Source organism: Elaeis guineensis, chromosome 1 (genome assembly GCF_000442705.2).
Source record: "Elaeis guineensis isolate ETL-2024a chromosome 1, EG11, whole genome shotgun sequence".
NCBI lineage: Eukaryota > Viridiplantae > Streptophyta > Magnoliopsida > Arecales > Arecaceae > Elaeis > Elaeis guineensis.
The window spans coordinates 27,106,878-27,125,751 of NC_025993.2; the positions used below are offsets into that span (position 1 = coordinate 27,106,878).

Below are 18,874 nucleotides of genomic sequence, written 5' to 3' on the forward strand. Positions count from 1 at the left end.
AATGGAAAAGATGCTTTGATGGTGTTTGAAAGCAGAAATTCAACGATCTGACACAAAGCTAGAGATGCAATCTGGAACTAAATCTGTCATGCCCCAAATCTGGGATATAATACGGCCACGCTATCAAGGGATGTAGCCTTCGATAATGCGAAGCCTATCAATCATGATCAGCTAAAATTCAATATAAATAAAATATAATAAAAGATTCAATTTTATTATTCATCAAGTAATTAAACCAAAATTGGTTCGAAGCATCTAAATCCAAAATCAAATACCAACCTATGTCTCAAAATTTGTAAATAGATAACAAGTTCATAATCATCACATAAACTAAATTTCAGCTATGAAACTTCCAAACTTGCTATGCAAATCCCTGAGTCTGGATCCTTCGTTGGTCCTAATCTTATTTCTCTGCACAAAAAAAAAAATAAAAAAATATGAGCTACATTAGCCCAGTAAGTAGAACCTATGTTTCCTTACCGGATCTAGCATAAGTTTTCCATGATAATGCAATACTTAGAAAATAATAGATAATACAAAATAAAGCATTTCATAGAACATATAATCAAATAAGTTATAAACCAATCATGCATGCAAAAATTATGAATATTTCGTAAACATGTTTGGTAAATCATTCTTGTCATGTATCCATGTCATCTTTCTAAATTTTGTTCACAGATATTCATGCTATGGTTACTTTATACCCATGACAGGATCAGTATTTTTAATTGACAAGTTCATGTTTCTATGCCAACTTTGTATCCGCTGGCAGGGCCTGTGTTCTTATGAATGCTAGCTCTGGATGTCGATCTTCCCATAGGAATTCGTTCATATAGCTATCTGAGAGCTTTTGAAATCTTTATATCTTTTTCTTAAAACATACATATACATAAGTGGAAAACAATAAGATTTATGCTTCATAAACATGCTATTTTCATTAAAATATATTTATGAAATTAATGGTTATAATAAAACATACTTTTTCGTATCACATATGCTGATTCATATTTTATGAAATATAATTTCATCAACAAAAGGGCATATGCAGGGAAAGCATAAAAATTTAAAAATAAATAAATAACCTAAGATCCACTTACCTTGATCGTCCTAAATCTTTAGTCTTTCTTAAATGAATCAGGTAATCTTATTTAAAATATTAAATCATGATCAATTTTTATTTCATATATTCAATAAAATTAACTAATAATAAAAAAATGGTTGATTGGGTGATCAGCCCGATAGACCATCTGGGCACTAAATCGATTCGGAGATTTTGTCGGGGTCAACATGGATCCTTAGAAGAAGAAAAAATGTCTCGATACATGATCTATGGGTCCTTAGAGAGAGAAACTAGAGAGAGAAAATGGTATCTAGGGTCCATTTTCTAGAGAGAGAAGGTCGGAAAAGAGAAGAGAGGAAAAATCTTAGAGAAACTTAAGAGAGAAAATCCCTTTTCTCTATTTTTCTTTTCTTTTTTTTCTTTTCTTTCTTTGGCCGACCAGGGGGGACGTTGGGGCTGGTGACTCGTGCACCAAAGGGGTGCGGCGGCACTGTCGGAGGTCCGATAATGGGTGGTGGCTACATAATAGTGGATGACCGGCGGCAAGAGTCGAATGACGGAAAAAATCAAAAAAATATTTTAAAAAATAGGGGAAGTGGGCGGACTTCGTGTTCGGTCATTTTCTGGCGAAATTGGGGGCTGATGGCAAGGTCTAAGGCCATTAGGAGAAAGGGAAGAGGGAGAGGAAGAAGGAGAGGGGCTTTACCTTGGCTTCGATGGCATCGTTGGCGTCAATTTCTGGCGGGCACAAGCAAAAGGGGCTGCGGCTTCAAAGGAAAAACAGAGGGAGATGGAAGAGGGAGGAATGTTGATGATCATCATGGATAACTTATAGAGGGGAGGGAATTTATAGGAGTGGAGGAGAGGTCGATTCCTCTTCGGAATCGGCTTTCTCTCTGTCGAAGTCTTGTGGAAGAAGACTCCCGCTAAGACTCCCAACGGGAGTCTTCAACTTTTTTTTTTCTTTTTATTTGTTTTTTTCTTTGGCCGCTTTAAGATTCGGGTTATCACATTCTATCCCCATTAGAAAAAATTTCATCCTCGAAATTTGGTATATCTTCACTCTTTTACCAATAGAGATCTTAATCTTCATACCATCTTTACTATACTCTTTAATCAGTTTCCATCAATCCTAACTTCCTGATCTGAAATGAGGCAATCTTTAAAAAAGACATTAGTGAGAATAACTTTCCTAAGAGAAGATATAACATATAGTAGCTTATTCAATTCTATATGGTTATTACTTGAAAGATATAAAAGAATGAGAAAATTCATAATCAAATAGCATATGAGCCAAGGTTCGTCGTACCGGGCAGAACCGCCCAGTACGGGACGTACCGAACCGGATCGGTGGCCAGCTGATCCGGTTCAGCTTTTTTTTTTCGAAAAAAGCTTCAAACCGCATCGAATCGGACGGTTCAGAACGATTCGGCTCCATACCATCCAAAATCGGACGGTATGGATCGGTACGGTTCGATTCGGTTCAACACCGAACCGTACCGACATACACGTGAAAAAAGACTAGGGGAGTGGGGGGGAGTGGTGTGGGGCTTGGGCTGTCTTTTAGTAACAGCCTAGGTGGATTTTCTCAGAGAGAGTCAAAAGCTCTTAGAGAACTCCCGAGGCATCTCAGACTCAACGGGATGTCGAAAAAATAAGAAAAAAAAGAAAAAACCTCTTCAAATTGTAGTACTAGTTCGAGAAGATGCTGATTTTTGGCCGAAAGTAAGATAATATATTATTCTTTCAGTAAATATTTTATTTTTTATGTTTTTGTTGTTAAAAAAAAGATAAGAACGAAGAATTATGAAAATAAGAGAAAATCATGTCAAAATTTTATGATTTTGGTATGATTTGATCATATGTGATAGATCTTTGAAAGATCTATATGATGACACTAAAATCATTGATTTTTATTAATTATATTTTTTTAAATATTATATATATTTATTCATAAAAATTATTAAAAAAATAAATTCAAAAAAATAAAAAATTAGAGTTTTAGAATCATATTTAGAATGATTCAAGCTACTTAAATCTAACCTTGAATTTTTTTTAAAAATTTTTGAAATTAAAAAATATTTTTATAATTATTTAAATAATAAAAAATATTATTAAATAAAAAATATGTAAAAATAGTGTTATATTTTAGTTAATTCAAAAATATTATTTGAAGCATATAACATATTTTTTTGAATTTATAAGTTTTAAAATTATTATTGAATTTTTTTTGAATTTATATATAATATTTTTTAATAATTATTAAACTATCGCGTTTTGTTATACCTGCAGATATTTGTAAGAAAAAAATTCAGAGCATGATATTCATTGACTTTAATTAATTATATATTTTTTTAATATATATTTATTCATAAAAAAATTATTAAAAAAATAAATTAATAAAATAAAAAAATCAAAGTTTCAGAATCATGTTTAGAATGATTCAAGCAATCAAGCTACTTGAATCTAACCTCGATTTTTTTTGAAATTTTTGAAATTAAAAATATTTTTGAAATTATTTAAATAATAAAAAATATTATCAAATAAAAAATATGTAAAATTAGTATTATATTACAGTTAATTCAAAAATATTATTTGAAGCATATAACATATTTTTTGAATTTATGAGTTTTTAATTTATATATAATATTTTTTTAATAATTATTAAACTATCGTGTTTTGTTATACTTATAGAAATAAATAGAAAGATTCAGAACGTGACATTGGTTGGGATCATGGTGAGATGCTCTTGATTCGACATCATTGGAAATATAAATGATGTAACACAGAGTTCAAGAGAGGAGGGGTGACTAGGTTGAAGCAGTATCTGACTGGTGGTTATCCTGATGTGTCCATGTATTAGAAATGTCTGCAAGAGGTCCGACAGTTGATGAAAAAGTATTTTGCTGATTCGAAAGCAGTGAAGGAAAAGACAGTAGAAAAAGATAGAAGTGGATCGTCGAGCTGCAGAGCCACCTTATCACTCTAGAGAGTTAGAAGAGGCTTCCGTTTCAGATGATGAGGCACAGATTGAGGCTGCCATTCAAGCGAGCATGGCTGATCAGTACCGATAAGAGGAGATGGCCCGGTATAGAGAGTGATTTGGACCATCAAGCTACGAATCGGGGTCTGGATCAGCGACTGGTGGGAGAGAATTTAAGTTCAGGAGGACTACCTCAGTCAGAGAGCCCGATGGTAGAGGGAGCAGACAGCATGTCATCTTTGTTGGGAGCTTTTGGTAGTAAGAGGATGTCCTCCAGAGATATTCTAGCAGGAGCCACCGTCCATGATTTGGATCCACATGCTTTGCCCAATAAGGATTCAAAGCTGCAAAGGATTGACACTATGCTGAAAAAAATAAGAAGGATATATGGCGTGCTATTGGATCATGATTTTATTTCAGCCATATACCAGCAAATGCAGCAGACAATCCTTACTATCGATCTGTCATTTCAGCCATAGAGGTTGTCGGTCAAAGTGTAGATCTGCTAGGATCTAAGGACATCTATGGTCAGTTTCTTGACAATAACAAGAAGGATCTGCAAAGATGGATTGCTTCTTATAAGAATAAATGACCTACATACGGACTGACAGTGATGTGTGATGGTTGGATCGATCCTATTAGACGGAACATCATTAATTTTTTGACATATTGTGATGGAAAAATATTTTTTCACAAATCAATTGATGCTTCAGATAAGATGCATGATGTCACATATATCCTTGGTCTGATAGAGGAGGTGATTGATTCAGTGGATGAGCAGTATGTCGTGCAGATCATCATAGATAATGAACCACAATATAAGACTGTCGGAGAGTTGCTGATGGAGCAACGACCGTAGATATACTGGACCTCGTGTACTGCCCATTGCATTGATCTTATATTGATGGATATTGAGAAGATTCATAGGGTGTAGCAAGTAGTGGAGATTGTCCAGACTATTACTAGATTCATCTACAATCACACATGGGTTCTTTCATTGATGCGGACGTATACTGGAAGGGAGATCTTAAGATTGGATATCACACGATTTGCTACCAACTATATAGCACTTAATAGTCTTCTTTAGAAGAAAGCAGCCTTACGTCAGATATTTGTCAATGTCGAGTGGCAGGAGAGCAGATATGCGAGGGCCGGCATTGATAGAAGTCATGTGGAGAACTTGATGATGAGTCAGTCATTCCGACAGTGGGTTGAGAAGGTAGTGACGGCTATTAAGCCATTATATGAGATGCTTTGCATCGTGGATAGTGAAAGATATCCCCAGATGGGCTTATATTATATTGAGAGAGCAAAGAAATAGATCCGTGAGAATGATCCGAAGCATGCTCAAGAATTCATTAACATCATCGAACGTCGTTGGGACTATCAGATGGATAGAGATTTGCATCTAGCTAGTAAGCACAGATTTAAGAATATTTTCAATTTTTTTTTTTATACTTGTAAAAATATATTTAATCAATTATGAAATTTATCTGCAGTTTATTATTTAAATTCGAGATTTCAATATACTATTTTTGAAATAGATATGAATAACGAGCTTCTTGCTACTCTTCGTAATGTGATATATAAGATGATGCCCAATCCAGAAATCGCATCGTTGTGTCTGCAAGAGATATACTAGTTTAAAACAGATGTGATTATTCAACTGAATTCGATCTGTACTCAATGATATATTTATAAATTTAATAAATATATTTTTTTACAGATGAAATAGTTTAGAGAGGGATCAGACAGCTTTGGAGTCCCATCAGCTGTCGTAAGCAAAAAGTAGATGAATCTAGATAAATTACATATCAATAATAAGCAGCATAGATTGATATGTAATTTTGTTTAATAATATCATAAAATTTGATATGTAATTTTGCTTTTGCAACTGAATGGTGGATTCATTTTGGAATGTTCGCAGAATATTTGAGAGGTGTGGCTGTTCGTATTCTTTTCCAGACAGTCTCTGCTAGTGACTGTGAGCGTAATTGATCGACTTTCGTCCTTATCCACAGCAAATAGAGAAATCGTCTGACACAAAAATACCTTAATGATCTTGTATATGTTCACTATAATCTGAGGTTGAGGCTACAATACATTCAAAAGGAAGTACAATTGAAGTATACTGATCCGACACTAGATGATTATGCTGACGAGGATGACGATTCGATCATCGGATGGCTTGCAGGTCAGCAGCAGGAGCCAGAGCTTGATGAGCTGGGGTCCCCTCCACGACAGCCAGTGTGGTAGCTAGGGAGATTAGGGTGGATCCAAGGCAATGGGTAGAAAAAAATATTTCACATAAGATTTCAACTGATCAGCCATAGCTTGAGGGGACAGGAGATTCATTCATCATATGACTCGATGTCCGATGCATCCTCGCAGAAGTTTGAGCGACAGATATTTAGACGAGGTCGGTAGTCAGTAAGAAGACATCCATCCTCCCAATCACAGAAAATTCAGTCACAGAGGGGCATAAGGGGAGAAAGAAAAGACAGTTGCACGTGCACCACTCTCGAGAGCACAGGAGTTATCTGGCTCAGATTCGGAGATCAGAGAGAGTGATGATGATACTGGTAGTAGTAGTCATAGATCTGATGATCAGGGAGGAACTGGATGATAGGAGACTACTGCTTATGAGATAGCCGCAGGATGATATTCGATTCACCGGTGAGTCTTAGTTAACACATGCTACACAAGATAGGGATCATGGTGGACTAGTCGGTAGAGACTGTGGGGAGCCGATTTCATATAAATGATGGAATCCTAGAGGTCGTCTAGTATATGATGCAGCTGCAGACGATCTTGCACGTGGAGTAGGGTCCATGGATGTATCTGGATCATCTTCGTATTATGGATCTTATTATCCACAGCTATCTTATGATCTATATGGATATGGTGCATCCGAGGCATCATTTTCTAATAGTTACTATCCTATGCAGTCTGGAGCATCTTATGGATCAGATTTTGCTTCCGACATATTCGGATGGACTCCACAGTCATACCATCATCCCGAGGATACTTCTCAGAGACAGAGTTTGAGTGAGAGATCTGAGATGTCTTACAATCTAGAGAGGATGCCTTATGGGATGAATATTCAGGAGTACAATGCATCTTGGTTAGAGGGTTGAACTGATGTCCCTCCAGATTATGTCAATGATCCAGATATCTATGAGTGTCACAGACACTCGACGAAATATTCAATGCAGAGCAGATCTTAAGGTTAGTATATCATTTTTGTGCTTTGTACTTTAAAAATTTAGATACATTTTAATGCACATTTATATATTTTCATTTTAATTTTAGGATGATATAGTTGTAATATAATATAAATAAATTTGAATTTTAAAATTTTGGATCAAAAGTCTCTGTACCACTATCGAACTCAAAAATTGAATCCAAATATGTCAATAATATGCAATATAATGTAATTTTGGGGTTGTATTTATGAATTAATAACTTTAACACAAAAAAAATGAAACGATAAAAAAATTGTACCGGTACCGAATCGATACGCCGAAGCATACCGTATGTTGGTACGGTATGGTATCGGGTACCGATACCATATCGTACTGGCCCGCCACCGGTATGGGGTCCGGTACCGGTACAGTGGATCTTGATATGAGTATCTATGGCGTGACTAGAATGGTACCTATAACTATTTGATTGTTTGCATTAACACCCTGTTGGGTCAAAGCGAACACCCATGCATTTGTTGTTTTTGATCTGCTAGCTTGGAAGTCTTTGAACTATCTTTTTTCTTAATAGGACAATTTCGTGCCATATGTCCTATTCTGCCGCATGAAAAGCATGCTCCCAGCTTTTTAAGACAAGGTCCATAATGATTTTTACTACAATATTCACAGATCATAGTTTCTTTATTATTCTCTGCAATATTAGTAGAATTTTTCTGTTGATCATTCAAAATTTTCTATTGGTCTCGATTTTTTTTTGTTACTCCTCTCCTATTCTGATCTTTTTATCTTGGATTCTGCTTTCAAAGCTCGTTCTAGCACATCTTTATAATCATTAAAAATGTGAGAAAACAATCGAGATCGAATCCCATATCTTAAATCTTGTTCAAATCTATTAGCTTTGCTCCTTTCGGACTCCATAAGTTAGGGGCAGAAACGGCCTAACTTATTAAATTTGTTTGCATACTCTAACATTCATTTCATCTTTTTGCCTCAAAGCCAAGAACTCATTCTCTTTTACTAATCTCATTGTCCCGAGAAAGTATTGATCATAAAATATCCTTTTAAACTCCTCCCAAGTCAACTGGTCATCGATATTCTCATAGACAGTCTTTATTGCAATCCATCAAAACTCGACATTCCTTTCAGCATAGGTATGGCTAATCTGAACTTCACGTTCTCGAGATGCTGTTGGACATCAAACATCTTCTCTATCTCCCAAATTCAGATCTCTGCAATTAGAGGATCAGGTTCATCCTCAAATAGTAGTGGATTAAGCCTTCTAAATCTCTCGTAATATGACTCTAAAGATGGTGCAGGTTAAGGAGCGGCTTATGTCTGCTGTTGTTGCTGAATAAGCTGAGCCCCACCACTTGGCATACTCCAGCAATATCTGCCGGAGTAGCTGGCATATTAGGAGCATGCTCAGCTGACTAGTTGGCATCTCCCCTCGTAGTTCTTCTTGCTCCTTTCTAATGGCAAGATTTGTTAAGATTCATTCTCTCTGTTGCTCATGTCACCTAAAAATACTAGCATTAATTAACTTCTTCAAATGAGCAATAGGAACTTTAAGAAAAACTTATCTATTCTTATTCAATTAAATATGATCTAGCTAAACGAGACCTATCTACCCATTGCTGGACTTTAAGTCTATCCATGATCAAATCTATTGTTCTGATACTATAAAATGTCACGTCCCAAATTCGGGACATAACATGGCCATGCTATCAGGAGATGCAGCCCTCGATAATACGAAGTCTATCAATCATGGTCAGCTAAAATCCAATATAAATAAAATATAATAAAAGATCCAATTTCATTATTTATCAAATAATTAAACCAAAATTGGTTCAGAGCATCTAAATCCAAAATCAAATACCAACCCATATCTCAAAATTTGTAAATAGATAACAAAAAGTTCATAATCATCAAATAAATTAAATTTCAGCTACAAAATTTTCAAGCTTGCTATGCAAATCTCTAAGCCTGGATCCTTCATTGGTCCTAAACTTATTCCTCTGCATAAGAAAAAAAATAAAAAAAAAATATGAGTTTCACTAGCCCAATAAGTAGAATCTATGCTTTCTTACCGGATCCAGCATAAATTTTTCATAATAATGTAATACTTAGAAAATAACAGATAATACAAAATGAAGTATTTCATAGAACATATAATAAAACAAGTTATAAATCAATCATGCATGCATAAATCATGAATATTTCGTAAACATATTTCGTAAATCATTCTTGTCATGTGTCCATGTCATGTTTCTAAATCTTGCTCATAGATATTAATGTAATGGTCACTTTATACCCGTGACAAGGCCAGTGTTCATAATCGATAAGTTCATATTTTATATACCAATCTTATATCCGCTGATAGGGCCTGTGTTCTTATGGATGCTAGCTCCGGACGTCGATCTTTCCATAGAAATTTATTCATAGCTACTTGAGAGTCTTTGAAATCTTTATATCTTTTTCTTAAAATATACATATACATAGGTAAAAAACAATAAGATTTATGTTTCATAAACATGTTATTTTCATTAAAACATATTTATAAAATCAATGGTCATAATAATACATGCTTTTTCATATCACATATATTGATCCATATTTTATGAAAAATATAATTTCATCAACAAAAGGGCATATGCATAGAAAACATGAAAATTTAAAAATAAATAAGGAGCGTAAGATCCACTTATCTTAATCATCTTAGATCTTTAGTCTTCTTTAAACGAATCAGATAATCCTATTTAAAATATTAAATCATGATTAATTTTTATTTCATATATTCAATAAAATTAAATAATAATAAAAAAAATGATTGACTGGGTGATCAGCCCAATAGACCACTTGGGCACTAAATCGATTCGGGATCTTGTCGGGGTCAACATGGATCTCTGGAAGAGGAAAAGATGTCTCGATACATGATCTATAGGTCCTTAGAGAGAGAAACTAGAGAAAGAAAATGGTATCTAGGGTTCCATTATCTTTTAGAGAGAGAAGGTCGGAAGATAGAGAAGGAGAGAGTAGAGAGGAAAAATCCTAGAGAAACTTAATAGAGAGAATTTCTTTTTTTTATTTTTCTTTCTTTTCTTTTCTTTTCTTCTTCTTCTTTTCTTTCTTTGGCCGAACAGGGGGGACGTCGGGGCTGGTGACTCGTGCGCTGAAGGGGTGCGGGGGTACGGCCGGAGGTCCGACAATGGGTGGTGGCATGCGGCTGACGGTGGCCAGCAGTGGATGGCCGGCGGCAAGAGCTGAACGGCGGGAAAAATCAAGAAAATATTTTAGAAAATAGGGGAAGTGGGCAGACTTCGTCTTCAGTCATTTTCCGACGAAATCGGGGGCCAGCGGTAAGATCTAAGGCCATGGGGAGAAAGGAAAGAGGGAGAGGAAGAAGGAGAGGGGCTTTACCTCGGCTTCGATGGCATCTTTGGCGTCGATTTCCCATGGGCACAAGCAAAAGGGACTACGGCTTCAAAGGAAAAACAGAGGGAGAAGGAAGAGGGAGGAACGCTAGTGATCGTCGTGGATAACTTGGAGGGGGAGGAGGGAATTTATAGTAGTGGAGGAGAGGTCGATTCCTCTTCGGAATCGGCTTTCTCTCCGCTGAAGTCACGCGGAAGAAGACTCCTAGTGGGAGTCTTCAACCTCTTTTTTTTTTTCTTTTTCTTTTTATTTTATTTTTTTCTTTGGGCCACTTTACGATTCGGGTTATCACAAAATCCATCTGAAATCCACCCTTGCCTGTAAAATAGAGGCAAGTTCTCTTAAAGAGGTGTCAGTTGAGGTAAGAGTATGGAGTGTGGAAGCATGATTGTGGTGTGCTTGTCAAGGGTTTTTGAAGAGTGTGTTGTACTCTACTTCTGAAAACGTCTTGTTCTTCTGTTATACAAGAATTATCTTATATCTTCTGTTATATTATTTACAAAGTATTTCCTCTATTGCTGTTTGATGGTACTTCATTTTGATTTGTTTTTGGAATTTACCTTCTGCTTTTATTTATCATCAAATCTCCAGCAGATAAGAAGAATCTGGTTTATCTTACTTGGCAACTTTTACTTTTACAATTCAGGGTGTGGGAATCTCTTTCAGCTACGACATGTTGTAGATCATTAGTTGTTGTGCATGGAGGCTACTGCCTTCTTCAAATTGGAATTGCAGCTGAATCTCTAACGGAAGTTGGTGAACCAGTGGCTGTTGATGTGCATAAATTGATTCAAAGTCCAGTTTATAGAAGTGTCATCGAATCGAGAAAACGTAGGTATCATACCAATATTCTGTTGTAGTTACTTTGTTTTCAATTTGGACGCACAATACTTATTTCTAATTTCCTTTTTCTTGAAAAAAAAAAAAAACAGAGAGCTATTTGGCAAACCTCTCTCTTTATCCTGCAAGGTCTGAGCTTCCCTTCTTACCTATTAATACACAGGTACTATTTATTACTATTTCACATAAATGTAAAACACATTTCTACTTTTACTGGACATAAATACATAATTTACTAGACATAAAAGGAATATTTTCAATGCTTGAAATCTTTTTGTTCATAATTGCTATCATTCCATCTTTCTGATGAGGTAAAAAATTATGCCATTTCTGAACTTATGAGCCCCACGTTAAGCTATATGTATTGATGATGGAAACTTGTACAGTTTGATAGTAGTGTCAGTGTAACAAGAATAGAAATGGTTCCTGTGTTTAAACTTGGGAAATCATACAAAGGTATTGTGAGAAAATGAGAAAGTAATATGGGTGAATTCTCGAGGAAAGACAAATTCATGTTATATCTTCGAGTAAGGTCACATGACTGATGTTATTGGGCATGAAAATAAGGAACTAATAGACAACCATGGACTTGGGGAGCAAGACTATGGGATGTAAATAAGTGTTTACTACCAGAATGAATTATTTGTATAGGGTTAAAAATGCCCGTTGTATGCATGCATTACGATACTGCACTGACACTTGTCATCATTGGTACTGCTGAAATATATGATACTGATAAGTGGTCTGTTAGAATTATGCTTATTTAATAAGTCCTTATATAGGAAGGACATATTTAGTATGTCTCTAAACTTAGTATATCTCCAAACATGGTATGTACTTGCTTTACAAGTATGTACTTTTTTCTTTATGTACTTATTTCTCAGCTATTTAAAGAGATGGGATCTCATTAATGAATTAAATTCTTTTTAAATTGTCCTTTCAACATTGTATTAGAGTAGGTACCGCACCCTCTTCACAACCCTAGCCCTCCACCGGCCCTCCTACAATAGGCCGCTGCAGCCCTTCCGAGCTGCAGCAGCCCACGTCGCAACCCCTCTTCTTTGCCAGCAACCTTCAAAGCGCTAGCCGCATCAAGATTCCAACTCTTTTCTCAAAAATCCTACTTGCCTCCTTCTCAAAGCCTTTTAATCCATTGCCACTGCCACATTCCATCTTCTCATCAACCTTCTTCATTGCCCTCTTCTTCCATCGTTAGAGATCTTTGGCGACGGTTGCTCTGGTTCTTGCTACAACCCTAGCCGCCACCCAGGACTTTGGATTCTTGTCCTTGCTGGATCCTTACTACTGCAGTCCTAAAATTAATTTGTTCACGCTATAGTAGTCCATCTTTTGCCATCTTGGAGGTCTGATTAATGCTTCTGCTTGCTGCTTCCTGAAATCTGCTGTGATTCTGCAATATTGGCTGAGGGAGCTTTTGTGCATCCTGAGGAGCAATCTGCTCTTGGACAAATCAACATAGGCTCCTTTCCTATACCTTGCGAAAGTTTTTTAACTGTCTTTCTGGTTATCTATCGATCACGGAAGTGGTACACTACCCGTGATTTCTCTAGTTGCCCCTCCCTCTTTCATTGTCTGGTTGTCAAAAGTCTTTTGACTATCTGGTTGTTTCTGTCCTCTTCTCTGGTTGCTATGGCATCCTTAAACAACGACAACAAACAATTTTTGATACTTCTGACTCCTGGTTTTGACACTACAATAAGGAATCTAATAGCGAATACAGTAAAGCTCAATAGTACTATCTTTTGGGTCCAATCGTTTAAACTATTTATTGATGTCTAACGAGAGGTGCGACACCTGACTGAAGATCCTCCAAATTCCAAATATCCTACTTATGATGATTGGCTGGCTAGTGACTGTTGTGTAAGAGATGTTGTGATGAACAAGACCATCATAACAGCGTTCACTCTATCATCCAAGCAGTTAGCTAATATTTTGACTAAGTCTTTATCTTTTGGTATTTTCAACTCTATGTGTAACAAGCTGGGCATGTTTGATATATATACTTCAACTTGAGGGGGAGTGTTAGAATTATGCTTATTTAATAAGTTTTTATATAGGAAGGACACATGTAGTATGCCTCTAAACTTAGTATATCTCTAAATATGGTATGTACTTCTTTCCTTATGTACTTGTTTCTCATCTATTTAAAGAGATGGGATCTCATTAATGAAGTAAATTTCTTTTGAGCATTTCCTTTCAATATGGTCTTGTGATTAGAAATTCTATTGTTTTTGCATTTATGTTACACTTTTAATTGTTGTCTAGTTGGCAGTGGAGATGTTTTGAATGTCCAAACATCATTTCTGACCTATTTAGACAAACTTTACATCACAAGCTGATTGGCAAAAAAACTAGTTATAAATATGTGGTATCTTGCATATGAAACTAGCATATATTAGGGGATCAAAAAGAAAATGCACAAAGAAAAGCTCAACATAGGGGCAGTTTGGGAGAGAAGATAAGAAACAAACCTTAACTGATGCTATATTTCATTTAAGTTCCATTGCATTTTTTGGACACAATTCAACCAGTTGCTCCTTGGTTTAGAGGAGAGTGGAAACTGAAACATTGAGATGCGACTCGCATGCAATTTAGTTCTACTTGGTGTAGTATATTCATTAGCCAAGCAAACCAGAGATGGTCTTTCATTTTTGATCTAGAAATCAATAGCCAAATCAGACAATTTTTAATTTCTCACATTAAATCAGGCATTCTTAAACCAAAAACCCTTGCGATGGAATATTATACCTCGATCTGCATAGTCATCTGACCTATGTATCCTGCTCCTCTACCATGTAGAAAGCATGATTGCTTTGTATTAGATTGTCTAATTTAAACGAGAATAAATTGAACACAACTAGAAAATATCTCTACTATTTGAATAGACTTATTCTAGAGAAGTTCTCTATCCTATTCCTTCAGTTGAACTGTGAACTAAATCTAAGTCAAGTCTGTTGGAATAAATAGGAAACTAGGCAGTAAACATGACGGTTTCTGCAGACTAGAGCTAATAGCAGTCCAGTTGACAACATACCAGCAAGTAGCAACCTTAGGTCATGAGCACATCTATTCAAAAAGAGAAAACGAGAAGGGAAAACACTGATGTTATCATTCACAAGGCATCTTAAATGCTTCTGGGAAGTTTTACATGACAATATTCAAACTTATTCTCTCTTAATTGATCAGCTTATGAGCATATAGCTTTTCCAGGCCGTTATCTTGCAGCCACTAGGGAATAGTGGAATTGCCATCATTGGTGGTGACACTATCAGGGGCTTCACCAACCTTGATCAGGTATGACTTTGTTCATTGGGAGATTAAGAATTTCCTAATTACGTTTTCTGTTTTACATGCTCCAGATTTTAGTTAGTTTTCATCTCTGTTTATATATTTGTGATTATTTTTCTTATCTTTTTCCTGAATATAGATGTTGGTTGCTTCTGGATATATATAAATTTCAGAATCCCTGAGATGGAATTCACTTGTGTCCTATTATGCCTTTGAATTGGGTCCGTCATGTTTAAATACTGCAAGCATAAGGTAGTGGAGTCAAAATGGAAATATTTTATCTATTTAGTTGAGGGAAAGCAGAATATGAAAGTAATGCCAGTTGAGATGTTGGAGCAGATGTGTTTCACAAACATAAACGTGGCAAACAAAGATACATTAAGAGCTTATTGGGAAATTACATAGTGGTGGAATGCAAAGATCCAAGAAAACATAGACAAAATGTGATATGTATTACCTAGACACTTATGCCCGGCTCCAAAAATCCATCTCGGATATATATCTGAGTCTCATATGCACACTTGGATGCTTATGAAGTTCTATGATTGCCACTTTTAAGGATTGGTGGAGAGTTAAACTCTTCCAAGTTCCAACAATGAGTTTGATCCTCCATTTTCATGTTAGAAGTGAGTATTCTTTCATTTTAGCGATTGGTAGTGGATGTAGGCATTGAAGTAATTTTGGGAGGTCTTATTTAATGTTATCTCTTATATTCTTAAGTTCATTGGAAAGTTTTGAATGATGAACATGTATATGGAAAGACCTTGACGAACAATATCTTAATGTTTATTTTTAATTTTTAAACAAAGAAAATTAAAGATATAAATATATATATTTCCATTAAATTTGTAATTTGTCGGACATATCTCTCTATCTGCCTTTTTCTCTCTTGTTGAATCTAACATTTGGACATATGTCTGAATCTGATTCGCGTATCCATATGCATGCAACACTAATGAGATATTAACATGAAGTTACTAGATATTTAGACATCAGCCAAAAGCACTTACGGGTTGCATTTGGCCTTCCCTAGATTTATTAGATTTGTCTTTGACTATCTTTTCATTCTTTTGTACATTGGTAGATAAAATGATCACACTTAAGTCACTTAACCCTCTCACATGGAAAACAATTAGTGATAAGAAGTAGACTTTTTAAACTAGTATAACTACCCAAAAACTCGTTCAACCATGATTGCTAAGTAGAAAGCACTTTATTTTGACCTCATGCATAAAGCATAAGTTAGCATTCAAATCTCTTTTAAACATATCATAATTGAACTTCTTGCTAATCTTTAGGAAGATGCACCATGGTGTGAATTGATGAAAAGAACACCAGAATACATGCAAAATTATGATTGTAGATAAAACCAAGGAACAACGTACTATCTCGAACTGCCCGTTTCAGTGTTTACTGAACCATGTCGCCCATGAACCTGGATGGTATGCCTCTTCAATTTTTAACATGGCCCGAACTAAGCACTATAACCCCAAATTGAGTTGAACCATTCAATTGTGCTTGGTTCTGCATGGTGGTTTGGTCCTCTCTCCCCCATTAAATTGAGAGGGAGGCAAAGAAGGCTTCTCATGCCTTCTCCACCTCCAATTATATATATATATGTATGTATGTATATGTATATGTGTATATATATATTTTTTCAATGAAAAAAAATCAATGAAAGGGGGCAGATTCCACATATATCAGCCTAGATTTAAGCCAAAAACAGGTAAATGGCCTTCTCTCCTCTCATTTTTTTTTTCTTTTTCATGCCAAAAATCAGCAACAAAATGAAGAAAATGAGACTAGATCATTGCAAAATTTTGGATTTTGGCATGATTTCATGTTATTATATAAAAATTAATTACAAATATTTAATGAAGTCAATAAATTATTAAGATTTTGTATTATATAATATATAATGTAGAAATATTTTCTAGACTAATTTCTTGATTTTTTTATTATAATGTAATTTCATTAATTTATAAATAATTATTTAATTGTGAATTAATGTAAATTGTTTAATATATGTTTGGTAAACTTGTAGGAGTGGATCTGGGAAGGAGCTAGAGCGTGATATTGGTTAGGATCATAAGGTCATGTTTTTGGGCCAGCACTATTAGAGGTGCAAGTGGTGCAATATGAAGTTTAAGGGAGGGATGACCAAGTTGAAGCAGCATCTTGTAGGTGGCTACTCGGATGTGTCTACCTATTGGAAATGCCCACAGGAGGTCTATTAGCTAACAAAGAAATTCCGAGAAGAGGGTGGAGATCAAATGTTGGGTAGTAAAGCCACACCATCATACAACTCAAGAGATTTAGAGGATTATGATGCGATCGTTCTGGATGATGAGAAGGCATAGATTCAGGCTACCATTCAGGAGAGCTTGAATGGCCAATGGAAAATGGAGGAGTTTGCCATGCATAAGGCTCAATTTGGGCCCTCACAGCACAAGTCAGGCTCAGGTTTTGGGTCCTCCAGCATAGATTTAAGCTACAGGATGACCTTGTCCATTAGGGAGGTTGTTAGCAAAGGCAGTGCCTACATTGCCTCTAAGTTTGGAGCTTTTAGCAATAAGAAAGGGAAAAATCTAGAGACAAGCAAGGGCTATTATTCATGATGGACATCCTCATACCCTTCCCATCAGAGATTCCAAGCAATAAAGGGTTGACATCATGTTGGTCAAGGATAGGGAAAGGACATGAGGAGAGCTATTGCATTCTAGTTCCACTTTAGCTACATCTTGGCAAATGTGGTAGACAACGCATACTACCAATATACTATCGCCTCTATTCAAAGAGCTAGTCAGATGTAGATCCTCCTAGGTTGAAGGATATATATGGTGAACTACCAATCAATAATAAGGAGCTAGAGAAGTGGATAGCCTTCTACTTGAGCAGTGGGACACCTATGGTTTGACTCTAACATGTCATGGTTGGACGGGTCACAGCAAATAGTGTATCATCAATTTTCTTACATACTGTGATATGAAGATATTTTCCATAAGTCAATTGATGCTTCAAATTAGGTCCATGATGCCTATTACATCCTTAGGTTGATGGAGGTTGTTATAGACCAGGTAGGGAAGCAGATGTTGTGCAGGTGGTCACGAATAATGGGTCACAGTACAAAGCCATCGGGAAGATTCTGATAGATAGATGACCCCATTTTCTGGATCCTATATATTCCACACTGCATAGATTTGATGTTGAGATAGCCCGGCCCATTACCGGATTTAGTTACAACCACATGACTGTTGTCTTTGCAGGGATTAAGATATTGAGACCAATAGTCACCTACTTTGCCCCCAATAACATTTCACTACCTCATCAAGAAGAAAGCAGGCTTGCATTAGATGTTCATTAGTGCCAAGTGTTAAGCGAGCAGGTATGCTCGGGCTGGCATTAAAGAGAGTCACATTGAGGGCTTGGTTATGAGCTTACAGTTTTGGTGGAGGGGTTGGAGAATTATGAAGGCTATCACACCATTATATTGAGTGCTGAGAGCTACGGACAATAAGAGATACCCTTAAATGGACTCTCTATCACTTGATGATGATTGCCAAGGTCAGATCGGGTAGGCAGACCCAAAGCATTCCTAGGAATATATTGACATCATTGAGCAAAGGTGGGACTGTCAGATGGATAGAGAGTTACATCTAACAGGTAATGTTCATTCATATACTTGTTCATCATATACTTGTGTAATGTTATACTAAGTCAAATGCAAAATGTATTGACAGCCTACTACCTAACCCAACTTTCCAGTATATCATCCTATGAATAGGTATGGGTGAAGAAATTCTGATCCTCTTGCCAAATGTTATGTATAAGATGAAGCCTGATCTAGAAGTTGTTGCCTAGTGTCTAGAAGAGGAAAGTTAACTTGAGCAGCATACGAGATCATTACTTTCTAAACAAGTTTAAATCATTAACAATGTCAAATTGACATCACATTCTATTTATCTATTCTACTGACAAATATTTAGGGAGGGCTCCCATAGCTTCAACGACAAGCTAGTTATGGTAAGCAAAGAAAGCATGAATCTG

At 35.9% G+C, this 18,874-nt stretch overlaps 1 protein-coding gene and 1 pseudogene across 18 annotated transcripts in view; both read left to right on the top strand.

Annotated features, from left to right (window-relative positions):
- LOC105034244 (protein COFACTOR ASSEMBLY OF COMPLEX C SUBUNIT B CCB4, chloroplastic) overlaps positions 1-18,874 on the top strand; it is a 73,431-nt gene that overhangs the window by 25,670 nt on the left and 28,887 nt on the right. For 13 of the 18 annotated variants that reach the window (XR_002163587.3, XR_012138460.1, XR_012138461.1 and 10 more), the window contains exons 5-7: positions 11,325-11,509; positions 11,611-11,681; positions 14,750-14,833. Coding sequence is in view for 6 of the 18 variants with exons in the window: in XM_073251511.1 (XP_073107612.1) it covers positions 11,325-11,509; positions 11,611-11,681; positions 14,750-14,833 (340 nt within the window). In the remaining 12 variants the exon portion in view is untranslated. The remainder of the gene's footprint in view (positions 1-11,324; positions 11,510-11,610; positions 11,682-14,749; positions 14,834-18,874) is intronic. The other 5 variants (XR_012138466.1, XR_012138465.1, XR_012138468.1 and 2 more) reach the window with 1 other exon arrangement.
- On the top strand, positions 5,590-6,376 carry LOC140854732 (uncharacterized; annotated as a pseudogene).